Below are 27,598 nucleotides of genomic sequence, written 5' to 3'. Positions count from 1 at the left end.
GAAATAGACAGTTGGTGTTTTGGGTCAAGACCCTTCATTTGGACCCTCCACTTGTTCAGCCCAAATGAAGGGTCTCAACCCGAAACGTCCACTGTCCATTTCCCTCTACAGTTGCTGCCTGACCTGCTGAGTTCCTCCAGCAGTTCATTTATTGACCATTTCCAATAGAATATTGACCAAGTTTGCACATCTGATGTGATTTCCACATTACATGTGCATCAAATCCTGTGCAATGCTCCCCGAATGTGCTCCCCATTGTGAGAGAAAAACCAAGCTGTCCTGAGAAACCATTGTTGGTGACTCCCAGGACAACTAAGTCTTCCAAGTGCTGTGATGGACTGGGACTCCACTAACACCCATAATTAATTTTTATCTTTTGAGCTACTCCTGCCCCCTCCCAACTCTGTATTACCAAACTCCCCCACATCTCTGATCCCCCAAGTTCCCCTATTCCACTCATGATCTCACACAGCAACACTACAATTGGCCTAGGCCCCAATGCCCTCCCACTGACTTATTTCTTTACCTCCCCAACCACCAATCCACCCCTCCCCTATACCTCCAATTACACAGCTCATCCCCCCATCACCCAATCTCCCCAACCCAAACCTCCAATGTACAAAAGGTGCAACTCCCTTACAGTGGCACCCCTTGGACCTTGGGTGTTGCTGAAGTTTGAAGCACCAGAACTGTAACTAAAACAATTGTTCACATACCAACATGTCCTCACCTACTCATTCTCACCCTCTCTTATTTTGTAATCTATTCTGGTCCTTCAATAACCACCAATCCCCCTCCCTCAAGGTATCTGCCCTCCTCTAACTTCAGTGCCTTGTGCATCAATGAATTTTAAATTCCACCATTGGCTGTCAAGCTCAGGAACTGACTCCCCAAAACTCTCCACCTCTTTCTTCCTTTAAGGTATTCCTCCTTCTTAGACCTAACATTTGTTTTCCTGCCCTTTTAGCTCTTTATGTGGCTTGATTTGGTTTTAACTCTGATAATCCCCTATGCAAAGCATCCTGAAGCATTTTACTAGATTGAAGGCACTATCAAATAGAAGCTGTTTGTCAATAATAAATGAAGTGAATGACCGAATCTACCATGTCAGCCATGACGCAGAAGGTCATGAGTTGAATCCCACTCTGGTGACTTCTGCACCTGAATGCAGACCAAGGCGGAAGTGCAGTACCAAGGCGATGCTGCACTGTCCTGGAGGTGTTTCTCAGATGAGATGTTAAACCAGGTGCATGTAAATGATACTATGCCATCATTCAAAGGAGTCAAATTTGTCCTTTTCAATATTTATTTGTCAATTACCATCACAAAAAGATTATCTGGTCATTTATTTCACTGATGTTAGCAGTAGCTGACTGTGCACAAATTGGCTTCAATATTTACTTCATTACAACAGTGACCAAACTTCAGAAGTACTATGGAGACACAAGAGACTGTAGATGCTGGGCTCTGGAGAGAAAAAAAACTGCTAAAGGAATTCAGTGGGTCGGAGAGCATTTGTAGAGGCAAAGGGATAGTCAATGTTTCAGGTTGAGACACTGCATTAATGATGCTGAGGTTGAGAGGGTTGAGAGCTACAAGTTCCTAGGAGTGAACATCACCAATTACCTGTCCTGGTCCGACCACGTAGATGCCATGGCCAAGAAACCTCAGGAGGCTAAAGAAATTTGGCATGTTCCCTTTGACACTCACCAATTTTTATCGATGTACCATAGAAAGCATCCATCTGGATGCATCACGGCTTGCTATAGCAATTGCTCTGCTCGGGACTGCAAAAAACTGCAGAGAGTTGTGGACACAGTTCAGCACATCACGGAAACCAGCCTCCCCTCCATGGACTCTGTTTATACTTCTTGCTGTCTCGGTAAAGCAGCCAGCATAATCAAAGACCCCACCCGCCCTGAACATTCTCTCTTCTCCCCTTTCCCATCAGGCAGAAGATATAAAAGCCTGAAAGCACATATCACTAGGATCAAGGGCAGCTTCTATCCCGCTGTTTTAAGACTATTGAATGGTTCCCTGGTACGATAAGATGGACTCTTGACCTCACAATCTATCTCGTTATGACCTTGCACCTTATTGTCTGCCTGCACTGCACTTTCTCTGTAGCTGTGACACATTATTCTGCATTCTGTATTGTTTTACCTTGTACTTCCTCAATGCACTGTGTAATGAATTGATTTGTATGAACGATTTTCACTGTACTTCAGTACAAGTGACAATAATAATAATAAACCATCAGGACTGCAGGAAAATTTATTCAAAGAGGGCATACCTTGAAGAGACTTCATAGTGGAGCGATAAAATGGAGATACATGAGACTGCAGGTGCTGGGATCTGGAGCAAAAACCAAACTGCTGGAGGAACTCAGTGGGTCAGGCAGTATCTGTAGAGGCAAAGGGATAGTTGACGGAGTCCTGATGCAGGGTCTTGACCCAAAATGTTGACCATCCCTTTGCCTCCACAGAAGCTGCCTGACCCACTAAGTTCCTGTAGCAGTTTGGCTTTTGCTTCAAAAGTATTACTCTGGCTACAAAGCATTTTGGGATGCCTCAGGGTAGCAAAAGGTACTTCACTTCTTATTTACTGCTTCAACAACCTTCAGTTCTCTATCCGAGTCTTTTGAACGGGACATTTTCACTGCTGGGAGATGAGGGTTAGCGATGACAGGGCAGGGGAAGTTGCAACTTTCCTTGATGGGTCTGTCAGGACACTAGGACATTTTTTGAACTACTTCAAGGGCATCTTCAACCTTCCCACTGGCTGCTGATTTGCTCTAGTCTGAAGTGCTTTGCTACATTGAAAGCAAGATGCAATTGCAAGTTGTTGCTTCCATATTACATAAAACACAAAGAGTAGTTATTTTACTAATATAATTGAAGCAAATAGTGATTTTTCATTTCCTGTATTTTATAGATTTATTCAAAAATCAAATTTCCATGAATAAATAATATTGATTTTGCTGGATTCTTCTCCCTGCTCCTGCTTCAATGTAAATTACTTCCTGACCAGCAGTTTCACTCACAAAAGAGTCAAAACATGGCCCTGCAGCTCAGTTCTAAAATTAACTCACTAGAGGCTTGTCAAAGTGTTGTTATTCAGATTGTCCACGGATGGTACAAATGCCTGTATCATCCATGGACAATCTGAATAATAACACTTCCCCCCCGAGGACGTGGGGAAGAAATTTGGTAATTCAAAGGCAATTCTTATTCACTTAAGGCTGTTGAGTTTCACCAGCTTTCAATGGGGAAGGAGACACACTGTTCAATCCACCTCCATGCCAATTAGATTTGTCTTTCTGTAAATTCACTGTATTTGAAGAATCCTGTGTTTCCACCTACAATTGAGCAAGATTTGTTTGGACATGGAAGATGGGTTTATTATTGACCAAAATGGCACAACACAGACTTAAACTCTTTGCAGTGAAGTACAGTTAATGAGTCACATTATAAATTCCTGTCCTAAACTTACATATCATGGAGGAACTGAAGCAATCCACTTAGCCTAGGTGGAAGTCAATTGGCTATTAAACCTCAATATGCAACTTCAAAATGCAGCATTTTTTTGCCATTGTTAACTATAACCATATGAAAGAAAAAAATTAGAAGGCAGCCTCAGAGGACATACTGTGGAGACTGGCCCTTGAGGTTGGTTTTCAGACTGTATACTCATTCCCATCCACAGAAGTCGTAAGCAAATTTAGTGTTATTTTTTCCCTCCTTCTTTAGTCCTTTCGCGTCACTGCGGATGTGCCTACTCATCCAGTTACTCCTATATTAATATTACATTTTGTTGCTGAAAGATAGTACAGTTTGTTTTTGGTGAGTGAAAAGTAACTGAAGTTTTACCCTACCTTTCAAACAATTGGCAACCTAAGAAACATTTCCCACCAGAGTCGAGGACAAGGTATCTTATCAACCAGGACAAAGAGGGCAAGTTCAGCTATTGTGGAAACAAGGGTGATTTCCTTTCCTGACAGATACCAGCGCTTGGGAAATATGATTTAGTTAATAACCTAAAAATAAATAGAAGAAAATAAAAGATACGGATTCCTTGCTTTTGATGTTTCAGTCAATTCACTTCTCCATACCAAAACTGAGCTGGGAATAGGACTGCAAGGCTGCAGCCTTGAATATCCAACCTGCTTTCCTTTCACACGCAGCTCCCCAGCAGGAACCTGGAAAGGAACATTTATCCATTTGGTAATGGATAAAATTATCATTTTTCTCTAAATCATAAAATATAAGAAAAACCAGATTTAAAAAAAATCAAGGATTTTCAAGGTTAAATAGTTTTGAATTGGCATTTGAATTCCATGCTGTGGCAGAACAAAGTTTTAGAAAATTGTCATAATTGATTGACAGCAAATAAGCCGACTATCCAGTATTATTTTCCAATAGATTACAAATTTATAGTTAAACTAAATTTAGGAAACAAACCAGCAGCTTATCTTGGAAAGTATACGTTGGCGGGCATGTATCACAATTCAGAATTAACCTAGGAATAAAATGAAATCTTTTTAAACCCCAAACTAAGAAAACAAAATATATTCCTTGCGCATATTAACTGTAATGGAAGAGTTTCCAGTCTTTTCGCGATAAGCAAGACTCCATAGAAAAGAAGTGCAGTGATTTAGTCAGGATTACATATATTGAATGCAATCCAGTTCCCATCCAAAGAATAAGGTTCCATACATAATAATTGTTACAAAGATTATCTTCTGCAAAATATTTCTTCAGAATCATTTCTTAAGGTTTCCTGCAGGGTCACACATAACTCATATCAGCGACTGCAAGTACGTCCACTTTGGTCTTGAACATCATGGAGAACTCTTTTGTGAGCAGTTCATGTAAACAAACTCCATCGTGAGAATAGATCCAATTCTTTCCATTCCAATCATATCGTTTAGGCCCACTGAGGAAAAATATACAGGAAAAAGCAACCTGATGAGAACAGTGGGACATTTTAAACCTTACAACATGGCATCCTAACAGCAGAGTTTCCTTTAGATGGAAGATCCAAGACTTTTTCAACCTGGCTGGTGGGCAGAGGCAGGAATTCAGCAGCAAGGGGCCACTGTAAAGGGGCCAAAAGATGGGTTCCTACCAGTGGTATCTGGAGGCTACTGAAAGGATGCAGTATGATTAAGGAAGTAGAGGTTCAAAGACGATAGCCAACTCCAAAGAGCCACAAGCTGTTCAAATGAAACAAATTTATTAAACTCACGGTGATGTGCTACCATGAGTTCACTGCCATGCTCCAGATGGAACAGGATTGCCCCATAACACATTCATCCCCTACACCACCATTGTGAAATTAAGATCATGTCACTAACTTGATGATGTCAGCAAGCCAGAGTCCTTGAATGTCAAACAGGATCACCTGCCTGCCTCTTCCTAGTCCATGTTACAAGCTGCTATCATTAAAATGAAAGCTCAGGGAAGGAAGAGCCAAGAGAAAGACCTTCCCAGGTTTAACCTCTTTCATACACCATCCCAGATGGCTCAAATCCAGAAATCCAAGCCAGACTCACTTTGAAGAAAGAAGTTGCAAAACCTTCTTAATAGATCAGAAAGAAAAATGGCTACCAACTGCTGCTGTAATAAAGATCACAGGACTAAAGAAACTAAAGAAACTACAGAACACTAATAAATTGGAACAAATTTTCACTAACATGTCAGCAGTGTTAAATTACATTATCTCCACTGAGTCCAATTAATTCCCAACTGATGCAATGACAATTTTACAAATAACCCAAGGAGAAAATTAATCAAACAGCACAGTGATGAATGAGCCTGAATCAGTTTCAATTTTCTGAACATTGTAAAGGAAGAAGGAAGATTTGCATTTTTAACCACCATTCATGTTCTTTTTCAGATGTTTCAAAGCACTTTACAGTCAATATTGTACTTTTGAAATGTAATCAGTGTTGTGTAGGAAACATGACAGCCAGTTTGTGCACAGCAAGTTCCAACAAACAGCAATATATTTAAACCAAACACTGTTTCAGTGATGTTAATTGTGGGATAGATATTGGACCAGGGCAGTGGGGATAATTCCGCTGCTCTTCAAGATGGTGCTATGGCACCTTTCACATTGACCTGAAACAACAGCATTGGTTCAGCACCTCAGCTCTTCTTCAATGATACCCTGGAGTGTTAGCACAGACTTTTGTGTTTGTCTCTAAAGAGAATTCTGCTGAAGACTTGAACCCAGAGCTTTCTGACTCAGAAACAAAAGGTGTCACTCTCTAAGTTACAGCTGACACTTGCTTCATTCCTATAGCAATGATACCAATGGAACAAGAGATTTAAAGAAAAGTAAAAAAAAAGATTTGATAACAAACACTTAACTATACTGTTCCAATTAAAGCTGACCCCTGCATTATGGCCGTTCGGATAACAGAAATTCATCCTTACAGAAGTCACAAATCACTATCCAAAAATTTAAGATACACAATAAAATATGCTCTCACATAATTTACATGAAAAAAAGGAAATAAATGAAAACAAAATTTATTTTTTTCAGCTCATTTTTCTAGACATATACACAGATGATGTGGCTTTGTGTTACGGAAAATCGCGATACGGGACATTTTCTAGGATCGCAACCCCACCTTCATAACATGTGGGTCTCCTGTATAATAATTAGGTTCTAATATATATTAGGTGCACTTCCTGTTGATAAAGGAATCACACATCCTGCATCACATTTGATTGAATTACTTAAAGTAAAATAGCAGTATGTTAGAGCCAGGAAATGGTAACCTACCACTGGGTGGCAGCCAGTGAACAGGTGGGGCACAACTATAGATAGCCAATCATTCTGATTCCTTGCCACGACATGGGGCCATATTGGGAATGCAATGAATTTTATTTACCTATCCAACTGCTAATAAAAGGAAATGGTAGGCAGTTAAATTAATGGGAGGAGGGAAAGTCATCCATCACACCAGTGAAGCCAGCATTCTTGCTTTGGAACTTATTCAGCTGTGCATGTACGTGCCTAACTTGCATCCAAACCTCTCTCCTTTCCACCACCCCAAATCCCAAGGCAGGTCTCAGTGGATCGACTGTACCACTCTCAAATTGTGGAGCATGACACAGTGGAGATAACCTGATTGGATCTGTAATTATAAGTTTGTTTTGGTTTAAGTCACTTCCAAAACAAGATACACCATAAACTTTGTATTTGTAATCAGTTTCAAGATTTTTTTTCCTTCAGTGTGATGGATTGAAATTACCCAAATATTTAAAAAAATGTTGCTGTCAATGAGGAAATAACAGGGGCAAAAAAGGCTGAAAGCATGGTTAAAATGATCAAATAAGTACTGAGATCAAATAAGGACCAAAATGGAGAACTAATTATAAAGGATCTTCAACCCAATATATTAACTTTTTTTTCTCTCTACAGATGCTGCCTGACCTCTTCTGTTGCTATTTTAGATTTCTGGCATCTGCAGGTTTTGTTTTGATTTTCAACAACATGTGGAAGCAGGAAGCATGGCCAAGGTTCTATCCCAGTGCCCACTAAAGAAGGGGACTTTGCCAAAGTTAATGATAAAGCAAGGAAGTAGTTGGATGAGATAAAAATAGGAAAGTTACATGAATGACGGTTTTTCAGATGAAGGAATTTTTATAGTTCACCACATTTCAATTCTAGGATTAATGATGCTTTAAGTATATATTAATGACATGGACTTTGGTGGTACAAGGCACAATTTCTAAATGTGTATAAGACATTCATGATTGAAAGTTGGAAACAGTAAAAAACTGCAAGAGGACATTGGAAGGTGGAATGGGAGGATATGTGGCAGAGAAATTCAATGCATAAAGGTCTGGGGTGATACTTTTTTAAAAAGAGGAAGAGCAAGAGACCATTCATATTAAATGTGCCAGTTTAAACTGGGTAGAAGAACAGCAAGGATAGGTGTTTGTGCACAAAACTTTGAAGATCTCCTTAAGGAAGAAAAGATTAAGAGGAGATTTGATGAGGTGTTCAAACTGGTTTGGTAGGTTAAATACAGAGAAATCATTTCCAACATATGAAGAGTTGATAGCCAGAGGGCACAGATTAAGGTATTTTGCAGAATAGCCAAAAGTTATAAGAAGAAAAACTTTTTATCCATGTGGTTATGATTTGGAATACATTGCCTGAAAGAGTAGTTGCACCAGATTCAATAGCCTCCTTCAAAGGAGGAATTGGATAAATACTTGAAGGAGAAAGAATTGCAAGGATATAGGGAAGGAGCAAGGGAGTGGGTTAAAATAGGGCTACTTGTAAGAGCCACAGAAAACACAATGGGCCAGCTGTCTTCCTACTAAGTTATGCTATCCATGATTCAAGGCTGTGAAAGGGTCTGATGTGTGAAGTATAGCAGAAGCAAAGAAAATATAAAATTCATCTCTTCAAACTTTTGTTAAGCATCAATGTCATACATCAGTGTACATTCAATATGAAGCTTTGTTCTTCTTTCACTATATACCTGAATGGAGATGATAGCCAGATCTGTCGGTTTGGAGTCTGTTTGTTAATCACGTAAGTCCCCAAGGATTCACCCAACTTTATTGTCAGCACACCAGTCTATAAAAAGGATAAAAATAAATCTGTTTGAAGAATATTTTACAAATAGTCTTTAACCTGCCGTGGCTTTACTGTGACTGAAGAACAGAGATAGGCTTCTAATGAGTTTGGACAGACAGGAAACAGACTAGAGCTCGTAGACTTAACTCTGACTCTATTTTAAAAGACAAACAGTCTTTCCTCATTTTTATTTCAATACATGTATTTATTATTTATTCCTAAATAGTAAAAGCATACGACATTTCTTCAATTTAACTAATTTTGATTAAACTTTGGCTCAGTAACATAGTTACATCCAGTAACTATGGATGTGTTGACCTAGAGTTGGTTGCAGAAAAATATATGATAAATCTTGGTTTCAGTGAATCTTAATCACACTTGTTGGCACTGCATCACATCCCAAAGACTTGGCTATAATATAATCACGATGCAAAGTTAACATGAATTGCAGACCTGTCTACTGCAAAAACGTTAACTACTTGGCAGAGATTTCCAACATAGGTCTGCCAGCCTCCTCAAATTCCAAGCTTAAGACTTGCTCCTGTGCTTTTAAGTCAGTTGTGCATATTTTAAAACTGGGGTTTCACAAGCTAATTTCAATTTTAATGCATACAACATTGCCTGTCAATGTTGTGAATTCCTTTGTGACCTTACTTTAGTAGTAAGCAATTGACATTAGATTGAAAATTTTACCCATACAAAAAAAGTTCTACTTGACCTATTCTGTATACATCACCTGATTCACTGAAATATACAACAAAAATGGAGGCCATTCAACGGTTTTGGCTCTTCAAGCACTCTTCCACATTCTTTTGAAATGTGATGCAAGTTTCTATTTTCATCACCCTTTCAGGATGTGAATTCCAGACGTCCATTCCTTTTTTTTCCTTAGCTCCCCTCTAATCTTCTACCTCCCCTGGTTATAAAGGAAATAGGCCTTTCCTGTTCACCCTGTTTAGGCTTTTTACTTGTCAGAATTGTGTGATTGATGTGGAGCATACAGCAGGACTCAGTTATTTTTTACTGTGCTTCCTTTCTAATGTCCATCTGCAGAGATGGTTAGTCAATTCTTGTAAATTCATTGCAAGCAATAGCTTTTACTTAATTTATCCTTCATTTTTGGTTTTGATTTGCTTCTTTAAGTAAGGCCTGGTTAAAATTAAAATTGGGAAATACTTCTTTGATTGAAAAGAATATGCATTATAAAATACTGCATTTATTTCCACAATCTAAGATTCTGACCACAATTTTCATTGCTCCATTATTCGCTGCTGCAACATGAGCTGCACAGGCTTAATTTCTGAATTCCCTTCCCTAATGCTCCCTGCCTTATCTACCCTAAAATTTCCTTTGAAAACCATTGCCCTAATAATTAAGACCTGTCTTAGTACCTGTCCCAATAACATACAAGGTAACTGGAAAGGGAACCAAAGAGACAAGACTTTTTTTATTGAAGTGAGCAATTTGTATCTGGAATCAGGCATTGTCTTACGGAGATGTGGAAGCAGGTTTAAATGTAGCTTTCAAGAGGGAACTGGATCAGTACTGGAAAGAAAAGAAATATGTAGGAAAAGGTTGCAAAGTGGGATCTACCCTGGCAGAGAGTCAGCATAAACACAAATGGCCAATAGGTTTCCGCCTCAATAGGTTTCCTACTCATGTAGCTTTGTAACAAATGTTGCTTGATTATGCTCCTGTGAAGTGGCTTGGGATATTTTACTATATTGGAGAATTATATAAATGAAAGTTATAGAGTTGTACAGCACAGAGACAGGCCCTTCAGTCCAAATAGTCCATGCCAATCAAGGTGCCTACCTGAGCTAGTCCCATTTGCCTGCATTTGGCCCATACCCCTCCAAACCTTTCATATCCATGTACGTGTCCAAATGTCTTTTATATATTGTAATTGTACCCGCCTCTACTACTTCCTCGGGCAGCTTGTTCCATATGCCTTCTAGTTTTAGAGTCCCCTAATCTGAGAAAAAAAGACTGTGGCCATCAACATCATTATCTGTGCTTCTCATGATCTTAAAAACCTCGATAAGGTTGCCCCTTAGCCTCCTTCTCTCGAGGGAAAACAGTCCCAGCCTATCCAGTCTCTCCTTCTGCCTCAAGCCCTCCAGTACTGGCAACATTCCTGTGAATCTTTCCTGCACCCTCTCCTGCTTAATCACATCTTTCCTATAGCATGATGACCACAACTACACACTATACTCTAAGTACAGTCTCGCCAACACCTTGTACATCTGTAACAAGACATCCCAACTCCGGCCAAGCTGTTTCCCTTAGTGGGTGAGTCCAGGACCAGAGAGCACAATCTTAGAATTAGAGGGTACAGGTTTAAAACAGAGATGAGGAGAAATTTCTTTAGCCAGAGGGTAGTGAATTTATGGAATTCCTTGCCGCATACAGCAGTGGAGGCCAGATCACTGGAGGCGTTTAAGGAGGAGATAGATAGATATCCAATTAGTCAAGGTATCAAGGGGTATGGGGATAAGGCCGGAAATTGAGGTTAGAATAGTATTTTTTTGCTCATGGAGCAGACTCCCCCCCCCCCCCCCCCCCCCATTTCTCATTTCTTTTCCCCCTTTTCTTTGGAGTAGACTCGATGGGCCGAATGGTGTACTTCTGCTCCCTTGTCTTGTGATCTTGTGAACTCTGGATGAAGGCAAGCATGCCATATATCTTCTTCACCACCCTATCTGTGTCACCACTTTCAGGGAACTATGTACTTGTACCCCTAGGTCTCTCTGTCCTGCAACACTCCCCAGGGCCCTGCCATTCACTGTGTATGTTATGATTGCAGCTAAATATAATAATGACATATTTGGAGATTCAATTACATAATGCTCTTTTTCAATGTTATGCAACTGAAATAAAAACTTATCTGAAGAACATGATAATAACAATCTTCAGGACATTTTGTGTTACACTGGAAATTTAATCTGGCACAAGACATCCTTGAATGCCACGGATCCATGGAATAATACCAAATCTCCCTGCAGTGCTCCTTTTGCATAAACTGGTCCACCCAGTGCAGTGTAGTGCTAGACTGGATGGCTACAAGGTCTCCCCCGCTCTCATCAACTGAGTCCAAGGCACATCACTCCCAATCTGCCTTACTGAGATTCCTTCCCACCATCACCATTCGGTATTGCTGTTCTGACAAAGGGCCTAGGACCTGAAATGTTAATTGTTTCTCTTTCCACAAATGTCGCCTGACCTGCCAAGTATACCTAGGATTTAGTGTTGTTATTTCATATTTCCAGCATCTGCAGTACTTTTGGTTTTCGTTGCTGGTATCCCAATTTCCAACTGCCCCCCCACCAGAACATCATTGGATCCCTTTCTCATCCCTCTCCCAGCACCACCATCTAAACATGGCTGTTTTCCCATTTCCCACCATCATCACCATCTAAGTATTCCTTGACACTCATTTCTCGTGCCCAGCACCAGTACAATCGCTATCCAAACACCTCCAGTCTCGCAACTAGCCCTCTTCTTGTTACCACTGTCCCTTTGATTCTCTCTGTCTCAATTGTCCAAACATTGCCAGGCTCCAACCTGATCCCCTGGCCACAGTACGAGTCCATTAGCCCGGTGACTGCTCAGCCACTCGAATGCTGCGCTGGCTGGCACATTTTTCAATGTTGAAAATGTGCAATGTCCAATCAGTTGCATCCAAGGAAGGTGGAGGATAACAACTGAAATGGTCAGTGGTGCACACTGTACGCCCATTTAACACAACCATTTGACTCCACTCATTGACCCATACACGTGCAACAGTCAAGTATATGTCATCACTTGGTACCTTCTGACAAGCTATTCCCATGCATTTCTTCCCATGTATTAATAGTAAATTGACATCAGTTTGTCCCTTTCACATGGCCACAGGATAAAAAGATCATGGAAACACAAGGGTTCCACAAAAAGTTCGAAATGGGACAATGAGATACAAACAGATTTTACCGCAAGTGTTACATCATAGTCTTTTGGAACAAAAGGTCGATCTGCAAGATCTTCAAAGAAATCAGATAAAAGGTCCAGTGTTTCCTCTGCAATTTTTTCATAGGTAGTTTCATCCAATAAGCTGTAAAGAAGAAAAATAGTTTCAATCCTTCAGCTTGTGGCAACATTTTCCATTGCTTCTAAACACTGAAATAAACCTTCCTCTTGAACAGAGAATTAGCAGGTTGTGTCATTCTCCTTCCACTTCAGTAGATTTGTACTGCCACCATCTCCCCTTTGTACTGCCACCATCTCCCCAAGGAAGAAGTAGATTACCATCATGATCTGTCATCAGTGCTGTCAGCTGATAGGTAAGCGAGGTTGGTTTCAAGTGGGTGAGCTAGCGCTCCATAAACTAATGAAACACATCAAAGAAAGGCAATTTAGTTCTTATTTTCCAGGGTCTCACCGTGAATCTTTATTGTTTGAGGGCAGTATCGTACACTGGGAGCAGGTTAGTAGAGGACCTTTGTTTTGCAGGTGTTGAGTGTTAGGCTAATTCTCTCAGATACTTCAGTGAATGAGTCAATGATGGCTTGGAACAAGTGTGGTCTGTGTCTCGCAGTTTGTCTACTGAGTTTGGGTTTACTTCAGTTCTGAAAATGAAGATGATACAAGTGGAGGTGGGATGTTTCTCATAAATCCTGCAGCTTTATAAAACTTTAGTTAGGCTGTATCTGGAGTATTGCATTCAGCTCTGGTCGCCTTATTATAGGAAGAATGTAGAGGCTTTGGAGAAGGTGCAGAAGCTGCCTGAATTAGAGGGCATAGGCTATGAGGATGGATTGGACAAACTTGGGTTGTTCTCTCTGGAGCGCTGGAGGCTGAGGGGAGATCTGATAGAAGTTTATAAGATTATGAAAGGCATAGATAGATTAGACAGCCAGTATCTTTTCCCCAGGATTGAAATGTCTAATACCAGAGATAAGATAATAAGATATCTTTATTAGTCACATGTACATCGAAACACACAGCGAAAAGCATCTTTTGCGTAGAGTGTTCTGGGGGCAGCCCGCAAGTGTCGCCACGCTTCTGGTGCCAACATAGCATGCCCACAACTTCCTAACCTGTATGTCTTTGAAATGTGGGAGGAAACCAGAACACCGGAGGAAACCCATGAAGACACAGGGAGAACGTACAAACTCCTTAGAGACAGTGGCCGGATTTGAACCCAGGTTGCTGGCACTGTAAAGTGTTATGCTAACCGCTACACTTTTAAGGTGATGGGGGTAAGTTCAAAGGAGATGTGCGGGGCAAGTTTTTTGTCTACACAGAGAGTGGTGGGTGCCTGGAATGTGCTGCCTGGGATGGTGGTACAGGCAAATGCGATAGGGGCGTTCAAGAGGCTCTTAGAGAGGCACATGAATGTGAGGGAAATGGTAGGATATGGACGTTGTGTAGGCAGAAGGGATTAGTTTAGTTGGGCATTTTATTACTAATTGGTTCAGCATAACATTGTGGGCCGAAGGGCCTATTCCTTTGCTGTACTGTTCTATGTTCTATTAGATCCTCTCCAGTGGGAAGCTTGTTGGAAGTGACATAAAGCATTGTAGTAAGAAAGACTGGGCAAAAGTGTCAAGGCAATAGCAATGGTCTGAATTGAAATTGGTTCTGTTGTGGACCCAGTGATTAGGATCATGGCTTCTATACCACCATTATGCAAATCTAAGATGACCCACAGTCTCTCCCAGTTGATGCAATCAAAGGCTTTAGTGAAGTCAAAAAAAGCCAAGTTGATGCTGTTCCCTGCTTTTCTCTTGAACTTGTTTCATGATAAAGATCATGTCTACTGTGGCTCTAACGGACAGGATACACTTTGTAATTTATGTAACAGTTCTTCAGCCACTGAGAAAAGGCAGTTGAGGAGGATCCTGGTGATTGTCAGAGAGCAGGAAAATCCCTTTACAGTTACAATATTTGGACAGATTAGTTGTTTATTATTGCACTGTCCCATCAAAGTTTGAAATGCATAGATTAGCTGCCTCTTTTTCTACTCCAAATAGCACTTTTGAACATCCAAATCTCAGCTAACTGGATGAACAATTGAGGAAAGATGATGGAGAAGATGATCAGGTTTTGATGTTGGATGGTCAGCAGTTTACTGATGGTAGGGAGCTGGAGGTGGACCTTAGAGACAAGATGAGGGGGGAGTTTATAAATATTAACTTTATGGCCCGCAAATGTATTGTGATAGCTTTTCGTGGTCTCAAGCCAAACAAACTCTTTCTATTTAAACACCAAATCAGAAATACCACAATGAATGGAAACTCTTTGAATTTATTGAAGTTCTACTTTCCTTTTCCAAATGTCCTTGTCATTATGCTTTTGTCATGCTGCAAATAGAAAATGTCAACACCAACCCAGGTTAATTTATAAACTGAATCACTAACTGTGAGACTCAGACCAGGCGAGCCATTAACTGATATTACAGGCATCTATAAAACACATGCATTTAGAAACTATACACATACAATATGTAAAGAATGCACACTTGCTCATGTACATGCGCATTTTCACATACACACTACACTAATATGCAGTTACATGTACAGCATGCACAAATGTAACCCTGCACGGAGAGCCAACACACACACAGTGAGCACTGATAAAGGGTACCTTGTATTTTCCATTCTTCTCAGAATCGAGGAATGGATTTCTTTTCTTTGGAGTGTTAAACATCTTTCTGAATGGAAATTCTGCAGAAGATAACATGACAAAATATGAGCATGAACAATGATTAGTTAATATTCTTTAAATGAAATTCCTTCAACTGATGATATTAGGAAAGATTTGTACAAGTTTTAAGAAAATTCATGGTGATGATTTATCAAGATGAAAATTTCTCTCTTTGTAGTACTCACTGGCCTCTATAACATTCAGTGCAAAGATCTGTGCTCAATCCTCCAACCTCCATATGTAACAATGAATTATTTATAAAAACATTCAAATTCATTATCAGTCAATGGTTGAAAGCTTGATGTACAGGCTCAATGTGTTACAGAAGCCACAAACCCCAGTGAATCTTCAGTCAGTAATGAGTGAGCTGGTCCCACTTAGGCCAGCAATGCTGAATTGCACAGAATTACAGACAATACACAGTTGAGAAGCAGCTCATTTCACAAACCAGTCCATGGTGGAGTTAATGCTCCATTCCAACAGACTCTCATTCCTCCTTATTTAACTATCAGTATAACCCTCTATTCCTTGCTCCTGCATGTACTTAATCTCTTTAAGTGCATCCGTGCTATACACCTCAACCACTCCTTAAGGAAGCAAGTTCCACATTTTCTGGGTAAAGAAGTTTCATTTGAATGTAGAGCTGGAGAATGTTACAGAGATACATAGGGATAGATAGGGATGAGGCTCTAAAGGAGCTTAAGATCACGAACATAAGAAATGGGAGCAGGAGTACATCATTTAGCCCTTTGAGTTGGCCCTCCATCATACAGGGACTACCCCTTATCTGGAAGTGTAACCCCTGGCTCTAGAATCCTCAGTCAGGGAAAATATCCTCCTTGCAATCACCTTGTCAGATCCTGTTCTCAGTTGCTATCCCTAGATATCCATTCCTGTGATAAAGTGCAGTTAAAGAGTTGAAGTGCACCCAACATATGATGCCATCTTGGGCAAATCTTTTGTGAACACTCAACATCAAGGCTTACTGAGAATGGCCAGTAGACTCATCTACCTGAAACATTAACTGATTCTCACTTCACAACTGCTGCTTGACTGTCACTACATGACATATCAGATAAGATATTTATTTATTAGTCACATGTACATTGAAACACACAGTGAAGTGTGTCTTTTTTCGTTACTGAGAATGTGCTGGGGCGGAGCCTGCAAGTGTCACCACTCTTCCACCGCCAACATAGCATGCCCACAGCTCCTACCCTGTACATCTTTGGAATGTGGAAGGAAACCGGAGCACCCAGAGGAAACCCACGCAGACATGGGGAGAACACAAAACTCCTTACAGACAGCAGTGGGAAGTGAACCCATGTCGCTGGCGCTGTAATAGTGTTGCGCTAATCGTCACACTACCATGATTGTGTATGTTCAAGAACCTTGAACAGAGCAGACACACCTTCTGGAACCCCGTGTCCCTTGCATACTACACTGTGCATTCGACACATTATGCTAAAATTCAGTTTATCCACCTTATCTGGGACTTTGGTGGTGTCAGTCCAGCAGATTTTCCAGACAATTTAATGTTATTCCTATTAATACTCCAACACACTTGCAATTCACCTTTTTTTAAAAAAAAGCTGTTACACATCTTAAAAACAAAATTATGAAAATAAATGTTTCTGTGAACCTGGTAATTTTAAAGGGTGTGTAGAACCGGGGCCTCAGTGAGTCAGAAGGCTGAGCAGGAAGCATCACCTGGTGAGCCAGATGCTGAACCATTGGGATTTCCAAGTTGTTCAATAGGGGTTATCAGAACCCAGATAGCATAAACATTAAATATTGCCATAGATCAAAACTCTTGATTCAGTGCACAGTAGTGAGAGTTAATCAAAAAACAGTGGGAAATATCAGCAAGACGAAAAAGCTGGTTGTTGCACCAAGGAAGCGGGGTGTGAACACAACCGTCCTCTTCAACGGAGCTGCTGTAGAGATGGTCAACAGCTTCAAATTTCTGGGCGTCCATATCACCAGCAACCTCCATACTGATGTACTGATCAAGAAGCCACATCAACATATATACTTTCTTGGGTGTCTGAGAAGATTAAGCTTGTGCATGAGGATTCTCTCGAACTTCTACAGATGCGCCATAGAAAGTGTCCTGACGGGTTGCATCTTAGGCTGGTATGACAACTGCTCTGTTCTGAACCAACGGAACCTGCAGAGAGTGATAAACACTGCCCAGTCCGTCAGAAGTTTGTAACTTCCTTCCATCCTGTCCATCTTCATGGTGCATCGTGTCAGGAAGGCTAACAGTATCTTCAAGGCTGCCTGTTACCTTGCCCATTCCCTTTTCTTCCTTCTACCTTTTAGGAGAAAATACAGGAGCTCGAAAGCTCAAATGACCAGACCCAGGACAGCTTCTTCCCCACTGCTGTCAGACTTCTGAACCAATCTCTTTGACGTCCCCTTCCCGGTGGTGCTGAGATGTTCTCAAACCTTTAATTCTACCTCTTCTGTTATTGTCACTTTAGCATTTCTTTTTGCACCACTTCAGTTTGCACTAATATACTTTGCACCATTCCGTTGTTTTGCACTCACTGTATATATTTTTGTATTTATTATTACAATGTACACTGTTTATTTTGTGAGTTTCATGTGAGCAAGTAACTTCATTGCACCCTGGTGTATATGACAATAAACTAATCTGAATCTGAATCAGTCTTTCTTACTTTTTGTTGTGTCCACATGTCCATACAAGTAATATCACACAGTCTGCAACATATTTACACTTGTGCAAGAGTTATACTTGATAGTAGTTAAAAATATCTTCTGGAATATGCCAGAGGAAGTGGTGGAGGCAGGTACAATAGTATCATTTAAGAAGCACTTGGATAGGTACATGGAGGGATATGGGCTAAACGCAGGGAATTGGGACTACCTGGGTGGGCACTGTGGTTGGTATGGACTGGTTGGGCCAAAGGGCCTGTATCCGTGCTGTATTGTTCTATGACTTTATGTTACTGTTGCAATGGGAGTGGTTTTATGCAGTGCTGTACTTATTATGATTGTAGTGTTTCAGTGTGTAAGAAGGAAACATTAGCTGTTGTGTAACACCCTCTAGTGGAATGCAATAACCCAGTTATCTGAGGCTCCATCTAGTGGAACTTGGACAAAACGAGGAGAAATTGTTACCAGGGAACACAGATTGAAGGTGATCAGAAAAGAATCAGATGGGGAGATGAGAATTTCTTTTACAAAATTGTTATGATGTAGAATGCGCTGTCTGATAGGGTTGTGGAAGCAGATTCAATAAACGGATGTCCTCTGGTATTGGCCACTGCCACCCTGGGAAAAAGGTGCTGGCTGTCCACTCTATCTATGCCTCTCATAATCTTATGCACCTCAATCAAGTCGCCTCTCATCCTCATACGCTCCAAAGAGAAAAGCCCTAGCTCGCTCAGCCTTTCCTCATAAGACACGTTCTCTAATCCAGGCAGCATCCTGGTCCATCTCCTCTGCACCCTCTCTACAGCTTCCACATCCTTCCTATAATAAGGCGACCAGAACAGAACACAATACTCTGTTGCATTTCTGTTCCCTTTACAGTCTCTCTCTTTGTTTGTCCTTTTTTTCCCGTTCACTTCCTCTCAGTCAGGTTGTCACTTAGAGTTAATCACTTATGGCTTACTCCTTCTTCTCAAATGTACTCCCGGCACCCCCGGTCCAAGACCAGGGGAAACTGCCTCCCTTCATCGAGCTTCTTGAGCCCTTTTAGAACATACTTTTGATGAGATGCTCCCCTCATTCTTCTAAACTCTGATGGATGTGGTGCCAAGGCCACTCCATACATAAACCCACCATCCCTGGAACTAGTCTGGTAAATCTTCGTTGCACTGCCTCTATGGCAAGTATATACACTAATTATATGACAGAAGTAGTGATAGAACCATAGAACAATACAGCACAATACAGGCCCTTCGGCCCACCATGTTGTGCCGACCTTCAAACCACTCCTAAGACTATCTGACCCCTTCCTCCCACATATCCCTCTAACTTAAAGTCCTCAAATGATGGCATAGCCAAAAATAAAGTGTATTCGTAAATGTTTATGTCAGATGATAGCTCTGCCTTTCCACTTCCTTCTTACTGCTATAACCACATTATTGCCGGACTGTATTTGATTGATGTGCCATCAACCATGGTCTTCGGACCACGTCACCGGGCCGCAACACTCAGCAATGGGAGTGGAGGATGTGTGGAGAAGGCGGGTTCTAGAAATGTGTCGGTCATCTATTGTAACGGATCACGTGGTCAGGAAGGACGAATGACAATCAAGCCCAAGAGAGAGGGGGCGGACGTTGCATTGATGGTGCTCAGGATTGGCTTAGATGGACGCGCCTTCAGCCAGGCCGTCGACGAACCAAGAGGCACGATGGGCATAGGCAGACCAATAGCAATGCAAAGTAAGAAGAGGGCGGGAAATCCGAGCCGGTCAGGCCGGGTGGGGCGGGGGAGTCTAGGGTCTGTCAGGCGCGAAGTGCAGTTCAAATAAATAACGGCCGTAACGGCCAGTGAACGGGAGCAGTGCTACGCAGGTGTATAAAGACTAACAAAGCAGAAGGGGAGGGAGCAAGGACTCACCGTGGGTGAGCGGCTGTCCGCATGCCGCAGTCTCCTGACGCTTGTCGTCCTCGGGTAGTGAGCAAACCGGTAGATCAGTGGGCACAAGCGGAGGCGGCTCCGGTTCAGAAGGCCGGCCATCGTCATGCCAACGCTCTCATTGGCCGCCCGTTCGCAGCACTGCGCGCTCACGCTGACCGGCGGAGAAGCGGCGGGGCTTGCGCGCCCCCGTTCAGATTGGATGGACCAAAATATGGGCGGGGCTTACGTTAATACGTAGAGGTGAACGTGCGGTGATGAGGGTTGGTCGTACGCATGCGTAGAGGGTGGACTTGGGGACGTGGGCAGGGTTTGTGTACGTTCTTGTTTGGAGTGGGTTTTAATGTGCCGACTGCAAGCTTCTGTGCTGCTTCTTTCGTCTAATGATCACGTTTAAAGTGGAATTACCCCGAGCAACAAGAATGTGGAGCTGACCTTCAGCACTCCTTTCCTAGCCACTGAACCTTCCAGAGTGTCTTACTGCCAACAAACTGCATTTGAAGTAATGGAGTTATTATTGTCGGATGTACCAAGATACAGTGAAAAACTTCTGTTTGCATGCCATCCAGACAGATCCTTCCATACACCAGAACATCGAGGTAGTACTAAAGGAAAACAAAATGCAGAATATAGTGTTATAGAGAAAGTACAGTGCATGTAGACAAATAAAGTGCAAGGGCTATGATGAGGTACATTGAGAGATCAAGTGTTCTTGCTCTGACAGCCACCATCATGAAGTGCTTTGAGAAGCTGGTTATAGCATGCATTAACTCCAGCCTCCTGCATAACCTTGAAGCACTGCAATTTGCCTACCGCCAAAACTGACCTACAGTAGACGCCATCTCCCTGGCCCTTCACTCATCTCTGGAGCATCTGGATGTTAGACTATCGTTTATTGACTACAGCTCTGCCTTCAATACTATAATTCCAAGCAAACTCATCACCAAACTCTGAGACCTGGAGCTCAACACCTCCCTCTGCAACTGGATCCTTGACTTTCTGACCAACAGACCACAATCAGTGAGGGTAGGCAGCAACACCTCCAGCAAGATTATTCTCAACATTGGTGCCCCACAAGGCTGTGTCCTCAGCCCTGTACTCCCTACATACTCATGGTTGTATGGTCAGATTCTCCTTTAACTCCATCTACAAGTTTGCAGATGATACCACCATAGTAGGCCGAATCTCAAATAACGATGAGTCAGAGTACAGGAAGGAGATAGAGAGCTTAGTGACATGATGTCATGACAACAACCTTTCCCTCAATGTCAGCAAAACAAAAGAGCTGGTCATTGACTTCAGGAAAGGGGGCGGTGTACATGCACCTGTCTACATCAATGGTTCTGAGGTCGAGAGGGTTGAGAGCTTCAAGTTTTTTTGGAGTGAACATCATCAATAGCCTGTCCTGGTCCAACCATGTAGACCCCATGGCCAAGAAAGCTCACCAGCACCTCTACTTCCTCAGGAGGCTAAAGAAATTTGGCATGTCCCCTTTGACATTCAGCAACTGTTATTGATGCACCATAGAAAGCATCCTATCTGGATGCATCACCTCTTGGTACGGCAAATGCTGTGCCTGGGACCGCAAGAAACTGCAGAGAGTTCTGGACACAGCCCAACACATCATGGAAACCAGACTCCCCTCCATGGACTCTGTCTATACCTTTTGCTGCCTTGGTGAAGCAGCCAGCATAATCAAAGACCCCACCCACCCAGGTCATTCTCTCTTCACCCCTCTCCCATCAGGCAGAAGACACAGGAGCCTGAGGGCACATATCACCGGGCTTAAGGACAGCTTCTGTCTCACTGTTATATGGCTATTGAACGGCTCCCTTGTACGATGAGATGGACTCTTGACCTCACAATCTACCTCATTATGACCTTGCACCTTGTTGTCTGCCTGTAATATACCTCCCTGTAGCTGTGACACTACTCTGTATTCTGTTATTGTTTTTACCCTGTACTACCTCAATGCACTGTGTAATGAATTGATCTGTACAAACTGTATGCAAGACAAGTTTTTCACTGTACCTCGGTACAAGTGGCAATAATAAACCAATACATGTTCTCAAGCTTTTGGATCTTCTGTCCAATGGGAGAGGGAAGGAGAGAGAATGACTGGGGTGGGAGGGGTCCTTGAATAGGTTGGCTGCTTTCCTGAGGCTGCAGGAACTGTAGACAGAGTAAATGGAGGGGAGGCTGGTTTGTGTGATGAACTTTGCTGAGTTTACAACTCTGCAATTTCTTGTGGTCTTGGAGCAATTTGGCAGAGTAGTTGCCATATGCGATGCTTTCCATGGTGCATTGATTAAAAAAAAATTGGTATGTCATGGGGAACATGCAAAGTTTCTTAGTCTTTTTTCCTTCTTCGGAAGTAGGGATGCTGGTGTGCTTTGGCCATAGCATCCACGTGGCTAAACGTGGACAAGTTGTTGGTGATGCTTACACCTAAGAACTTGAAACTCTCACCATCTCCACCTTAGCACCATTGATGCAGACAGGGGCGTGCTCCACCCATTTCCTGAAGTCAACGACCAGCTCTTGACATTGAGAGAATGTTTGTTGTCTTGATATCATGCCACTAGACTTTCAATCTCCTTCCTGCGCATTTGCTGTTGTCTGGAAAATATACTAACTGTTGCTTTTGACTGGAGGTCACTGAACATCCTTGGGTAATCTCAGTTATCGTGGAGTCACAACACACCTGATTAATGCTAATGGACACTGCAATCATTTGCTTTAATGGTAACTAAAGAGAGCTATGATGCCAAAACACGTGCAGTGGGGTTCTTGGATGTTGCAAAAGGATGGAATATTGAAAGAAAAGTAACAACAATGAGTACTGAAAGTGCACTTAATGTGAAAGGTGCAGCTAGCCGTTTGCATTTTGAACACATCATCCATTGCTCACAGTCTGCAATGACCCATTATCTTAGCTGTCCGTGATGGTGGTTTTGAATATCTGGGAAACTGACAGGCCATTTCAAACACAGTCCAGCTAACAGTACCTACCTGGAAGTTCATCACACAGCAAATAGACAGAAATGAGAACCCTTTCTCAAGATATTTCCATATTAGGAATGGTTCAGTGTCTGCTGAGAAATAAAGCTGCTATTACAGCCACATTAGTTTGTTAGCAGCAGGATCTCAGCGCCAACTGAAAGTGATTTTTGTATGTTTGAAAAAGCTGGAATCACTCCTTGAGCCCTGCAGGTTTGTGACTGAACTCCTTGGGGGGGGGGGGGGGGGGGGGGGGGGGAAAGAGAGACTTGTATGTCTTCCACTCTGTGGTTCTACCTGCAGTCTGTCATACATTTTGTTTTATGACAGTCTCTGAGGATGACCCAATAGTTGTTGCTAGGTTTTAGACAAAAGGCACAAAAAGCAAAGAAGTTGGCGATGTGAGATTCCTGAAGATAGCTACTGCACTCAACCCCAGGTTTGAGAATCTCAAATGCCTTCCAAAATCTGAGGGATGACATGTGGGGAAAATGTTGGGAGAGGTCTTAAGATGAACAGTCTAATGCTGAAACTACAGAGCTCAAAATACCAAAAACAAAAATTAAACACCCATTAATGGAGTCGGACTCTGAAGACACATTGGTCTGCACTGCTCCAGATCACTATCGAGTGGAACCTGTTATCAACATAAAAGCATGCCCTCTCGAATGGTTGGTTGTCAAATGGGGGTACATTTGAAAATCTCTTTTCCATCTAGCCATTCATTGAACTGCTTGCATACCCACCTAAACTGATGCACACTTATAATCAATGTTTTTTAAACAAATGGGTGTAATCGAAGTGCAAGAGTTGAGTTTGAATAAAACAACAGTGAAATATGATGGATGCTAAAAATCTGATGTTTTCTGAAATATTTGACTTTGCTAGAATTTTAACCCAGGTGATAATATTTCATAGTTTAACCTTGGTCCAGCTTCTGAATCTTCTTGTCCTGAACTTACCACAGTAAAATAATTATCTGGTCAGCAGCACCACTGATTATTGACAAGTGTAGTGGAAAAGGGGGAAAGCTAAGTGAGACATGAAGGCATATGAAAATTATTTATTCTGAATCCTGCATTCAGAAATGTAAACTATTCTGCATCTATTTAAATTATGAATTATGTAATTTAAATTCATGCTGACTGAAGGTCACTCCTAACATTTCAGCCATTCAAACATTTTGTTATCCTACTTTGTAACTCCTCATTCTGCATCCCTCAGTCATTTGATAAAAACATACTTGCTATAGATAGTGCATAGTGTTGCTTTCTATTACCTTTATTCTTTGTATTAATCATGCTTTCATGGGGTGTGGGTGTCACTGACAAGGCCAGTGCTTGCTGTTCATCCTTTGAGTTGAGTAGCTTGCTAGAGCACTTCAGAGGACATTTTAAGAACTGACCACATTTCTGTGATTGTAGAGTCACATGTAAGATGGGCTCTGTCAAGATGGCAGAGTTCCTTCTGTTACTGGTTTTTATTAAACTTAGTTTATGGCAATCTGGTAGTTTCATGGTAACCATTATTATGCTAGGTTTTAATTCAGATTATAATTAATTAACTGAATTTCATTTGTCCCAGCTGTTGAAGTACGATTTGAACTCATGCCTCCAGAATTTTTTCTAACCTAAAAACACAACTAGTGTCATTTTTACCTAAAGAAAGTGATTTAAAATGATTTGTTTTGGACCCTAGCACATCTTTGGTTCTGCTTTCTCAACAAGTTGACAGGTTACTTAATGTGATCTAAGCCCAAACTGCAAGTCTGTGAACACTTTTATCCACCATACTTCATTTCAGGGTAGGCACCTTTAATCTGGTGCTGTCTGATAACGAGCTGTGGAAAAGTAAGATTGACCTAGGTGGAGTAACTTGTGAATGTAGCTATGTTCTAGGCATTCTGCACAAATGCTGTTAGTGTTATTACCTAGAATGTGTGCTGCATTTTAACAATTGTGTCACTGATATGGTAATTCAGAGAATATGACTTCAGATCACATCAGAACATTTTCAGAATTTTAATTTCAGCAAAAATTAACTTGGATGAAGGAAATAAAAGACTGATCCTAGTAAAAGTGATCATAGAACCATAGAACACTACAGCACAGAAAACAGGCGATTCGGCCCTTCTAGTCTGTACCGAAAGTTTATTCCGCTAGTCCCATTTACCTGCACCCAGTCCATAACCCTCCAGACCTCTCCCGTCCATGTATCTATCCAATTTATTCTTAAAACTTAAGAGTGAGCCCGCATTTACCACATCAGATGGCAGCCCCTTCCGCACTCCCACCACCCTCTGAGTGAAGAAGTTCCCCCTAAACCTTTCCCCCTTCACCCTGAAGCCATGTCCTCTTGTACTCATCTCTCCTAATCTAGGTGGAAAGGGCCAACTTGCATTTACTCTGTCTATACCCCTCATAATTTTGTAAACCTCTATCAAATCTCCCCTCAGTCTTCTACGCTCCAAAGGAATAAAGTCCTAACTTGTTCAATCGTTCCCTGTAACTCAACTCCTGAAGACCCGGCAACATTCTAGTAAATCTCCTGCAGTCTTTCAATCTTACTGATATCCTTCCTATAGTTAGGTGACCAGAACTGCACACAATACTCCAAATTTGGCCTCACCAATGTCTTATACAACCTCACCATAACATCCCAACTCCTATACTCAATATTTTGATTTATGAATGCCAGGATGCCAAAAGCCTTCTTTACAACCCTGTCTACCTGTGACGCCACTTTCAGGGAATCATGTATCTGAACTCCCAGATCCCTTTGTTCCTCCGCACTCCTCAGTGCCCTACCATTTACTGTGTATCTCCTACCTTGATTTGTCCTTCCAAAATGCAACACCTCACACTTGTCTGCATTAAGTTCCATCTGCCATTTTCTGGCCCATTTTTCCCCATAGGTCCAGATCCCTCTGCAAGCTTTGAAAGCCTTCCTCGCTGTCCACAATGCCTCCAATCTTAGTGTTGTCAGCAAACTTGCTGATTCAATTTACCACATTATCATCTCGATCATTGACAAACAACAATGGTCCCAGCACAGATCCCTGAGGCACACCACTAGTCACAGGCCTCCAGTCTGAGAAACAATCGTCCACTACCACTCTCTGTCTTCTCCCACACAACCAATTTCGAATCCAGTTTACAACCTTTCCATGGATACCTAGTGTCTGAACCTTCTGAACTAACCTCCCAATGTGGGACTTTGTCAAAGGCCTTTCTAAAGTCCACGTAGACAACATGCACAGCCTTTCCTTCATCTACTTTCTTGGTAACCTCCTTGAAAAACTCTACAAGATTTGTTACACGTGATCTACCACGCACAAAGCCATGCTATCCTTAATCAGCCATTGGCTGTCCAAATGCTTGTATATCCGATCTTTCAGAACATGAAACCATTTAGTTATCAAAACCCACTGACTCATTTTAAAGAAGGAATTCTGCTGTCCTTATCCAAGTTGACCAATAGGTGATTCCAGGGCCATAAAAATGGTTAACTTTTAAATCCCCTCAAATGTCCTGGCCTAACAAGCCATTAGCCATTTTTGTAAACAAATTAATTCAATCTCTAGGATTTGTTTCCATAAGGAGAGAATTGATGGAAATTGTGTTCAATGTATAGAATCTTGGTTAAACAATGGTTGGAACACTGTGTACAGTTCTCATCATCGAATTTTCACAGAATGTGAAGTTGCTGAATATGGTTCAAAAATAATGACAAGGTCGAATACAGAAGAGGATATCCTTATCAGGAAAGGCTGGACAAACTGGGCCTCTTTAGAAAAGGGAGAGTTGAGGATTAACCTGATAACAGAGGTCTTTGAGATAGGGTAGTTAGAATGAGTTTCCACTTGTGGGTGAGACCAGAATTTGGGGCCATAAATATAAGATACTCACAACTACAACTACATTCCGGAGAAATCTCTTTATCTACAGAGTGGTAAAAACATGGAACACATTACCACAGAGGGGTTGAAGGGAAGGGTATGGTTGGATTGAAAAGGAAGCTGACTAAACATGTGACAATGAGAGGAATAGAAAGATATGGTGATAAAAGTTAGGGAAGTAGGGTGATGGGTGACTCATGTGGAGCACAAATGTTATAACGGATCAATAGAGCTGAATGACAGCTCTGCAGACTTGTAATTCTATGCAAGTGTTTACCTTATCAATAGCATTGGTATTCTGAGAATTAGTTTAAAAAAAACTCTCAAAGCATGAGGGGTCAAGACCCAATATAAAGACAAGCTACTTAAACATGGGTTTTGGGTCTACTTCAGGAGGTAGAATTAACCTCCAAATACGGCTTCTGTTGAGGTATTATTTCAAATATATTAGTTGCAGCCGTCATTGAAACTGCTCGAAGATGTATCATGGAAATGCAGCTAAACACCATCCATTTTCTTGTTGCAAATTAATGCATGAACAAAAAATGTTTTACTTTGTTTTTTCCAGCTTTGGGAAGATAGCATGACTTCTCTTGAGCCCTTGAGGATTTTGACAGCCTCTAAGTTCTTAGTTTAATGATTGATTTAAAACAAAAATATAATCAGCTTTACATATTGTTTTAGGTGTTTCAACGACATAAGCTGGGGAAGATTCTGCTCTGCCCCTGGATTACCAGCAAATCAAACTCCAGTCCACTGTGCTTCTAATTACCATCACTACAACTTGCCTATCCTGCC

General features: G+C 41.6%; 1 protein-coding gene across 1 annotated transcript; it reads right to left on the bottom strand.

Annotated features, from left to right (window-relative positions):
• Positions 1 to 1,297: 1,297 nt before the first annotated feature.
• On the bottom strand, positions 1,298 to 21,864 carry fxn (frataxin). The gene is made up of 5 exons (XM_052019198.1): positions 19,885 to 21,864; positions 15,229 to 15,308; positions 12,574 to 12,694; positions 8,507 to 8,604; positions 1,298 to 4,935 (listed from the first exon to the last, which is right to left on the bottom strand). Exons 1-5 carry the CDS (start codon positions 20,008 to 20,010, stop codon positions 4,788 to 4,790), a joined length of 573 nt encoding a protein of 190 aa, XP_051875158.1. The 5' UTR covers positions 20,011 to 21,864; the 3' UTR covers positions 1,298 to 4,787.
• Positions 21,865 to 27,598: the final 5,734 nt, after the last annotated feature.

This window comes from Pristis pectinata, chromosome 7, assembly GCF_009764475.1.
Source record: "Pristis pectinata isolate sPriPec2 chromosome 7, sPriPec2.1.pri, whole genome shotgun sequence".
NCBI lineage: Eukaryota > Metazoa > Chordata > Chondrichthyes > Rhinopristiformes > Pristidae > Pristis > Pristis pectinata.
The sequence above is the reverse complement of the archived record's forward strand: the minus strand, read 5'-3'. Positions and strand labels throughout refer to the sequence as shown.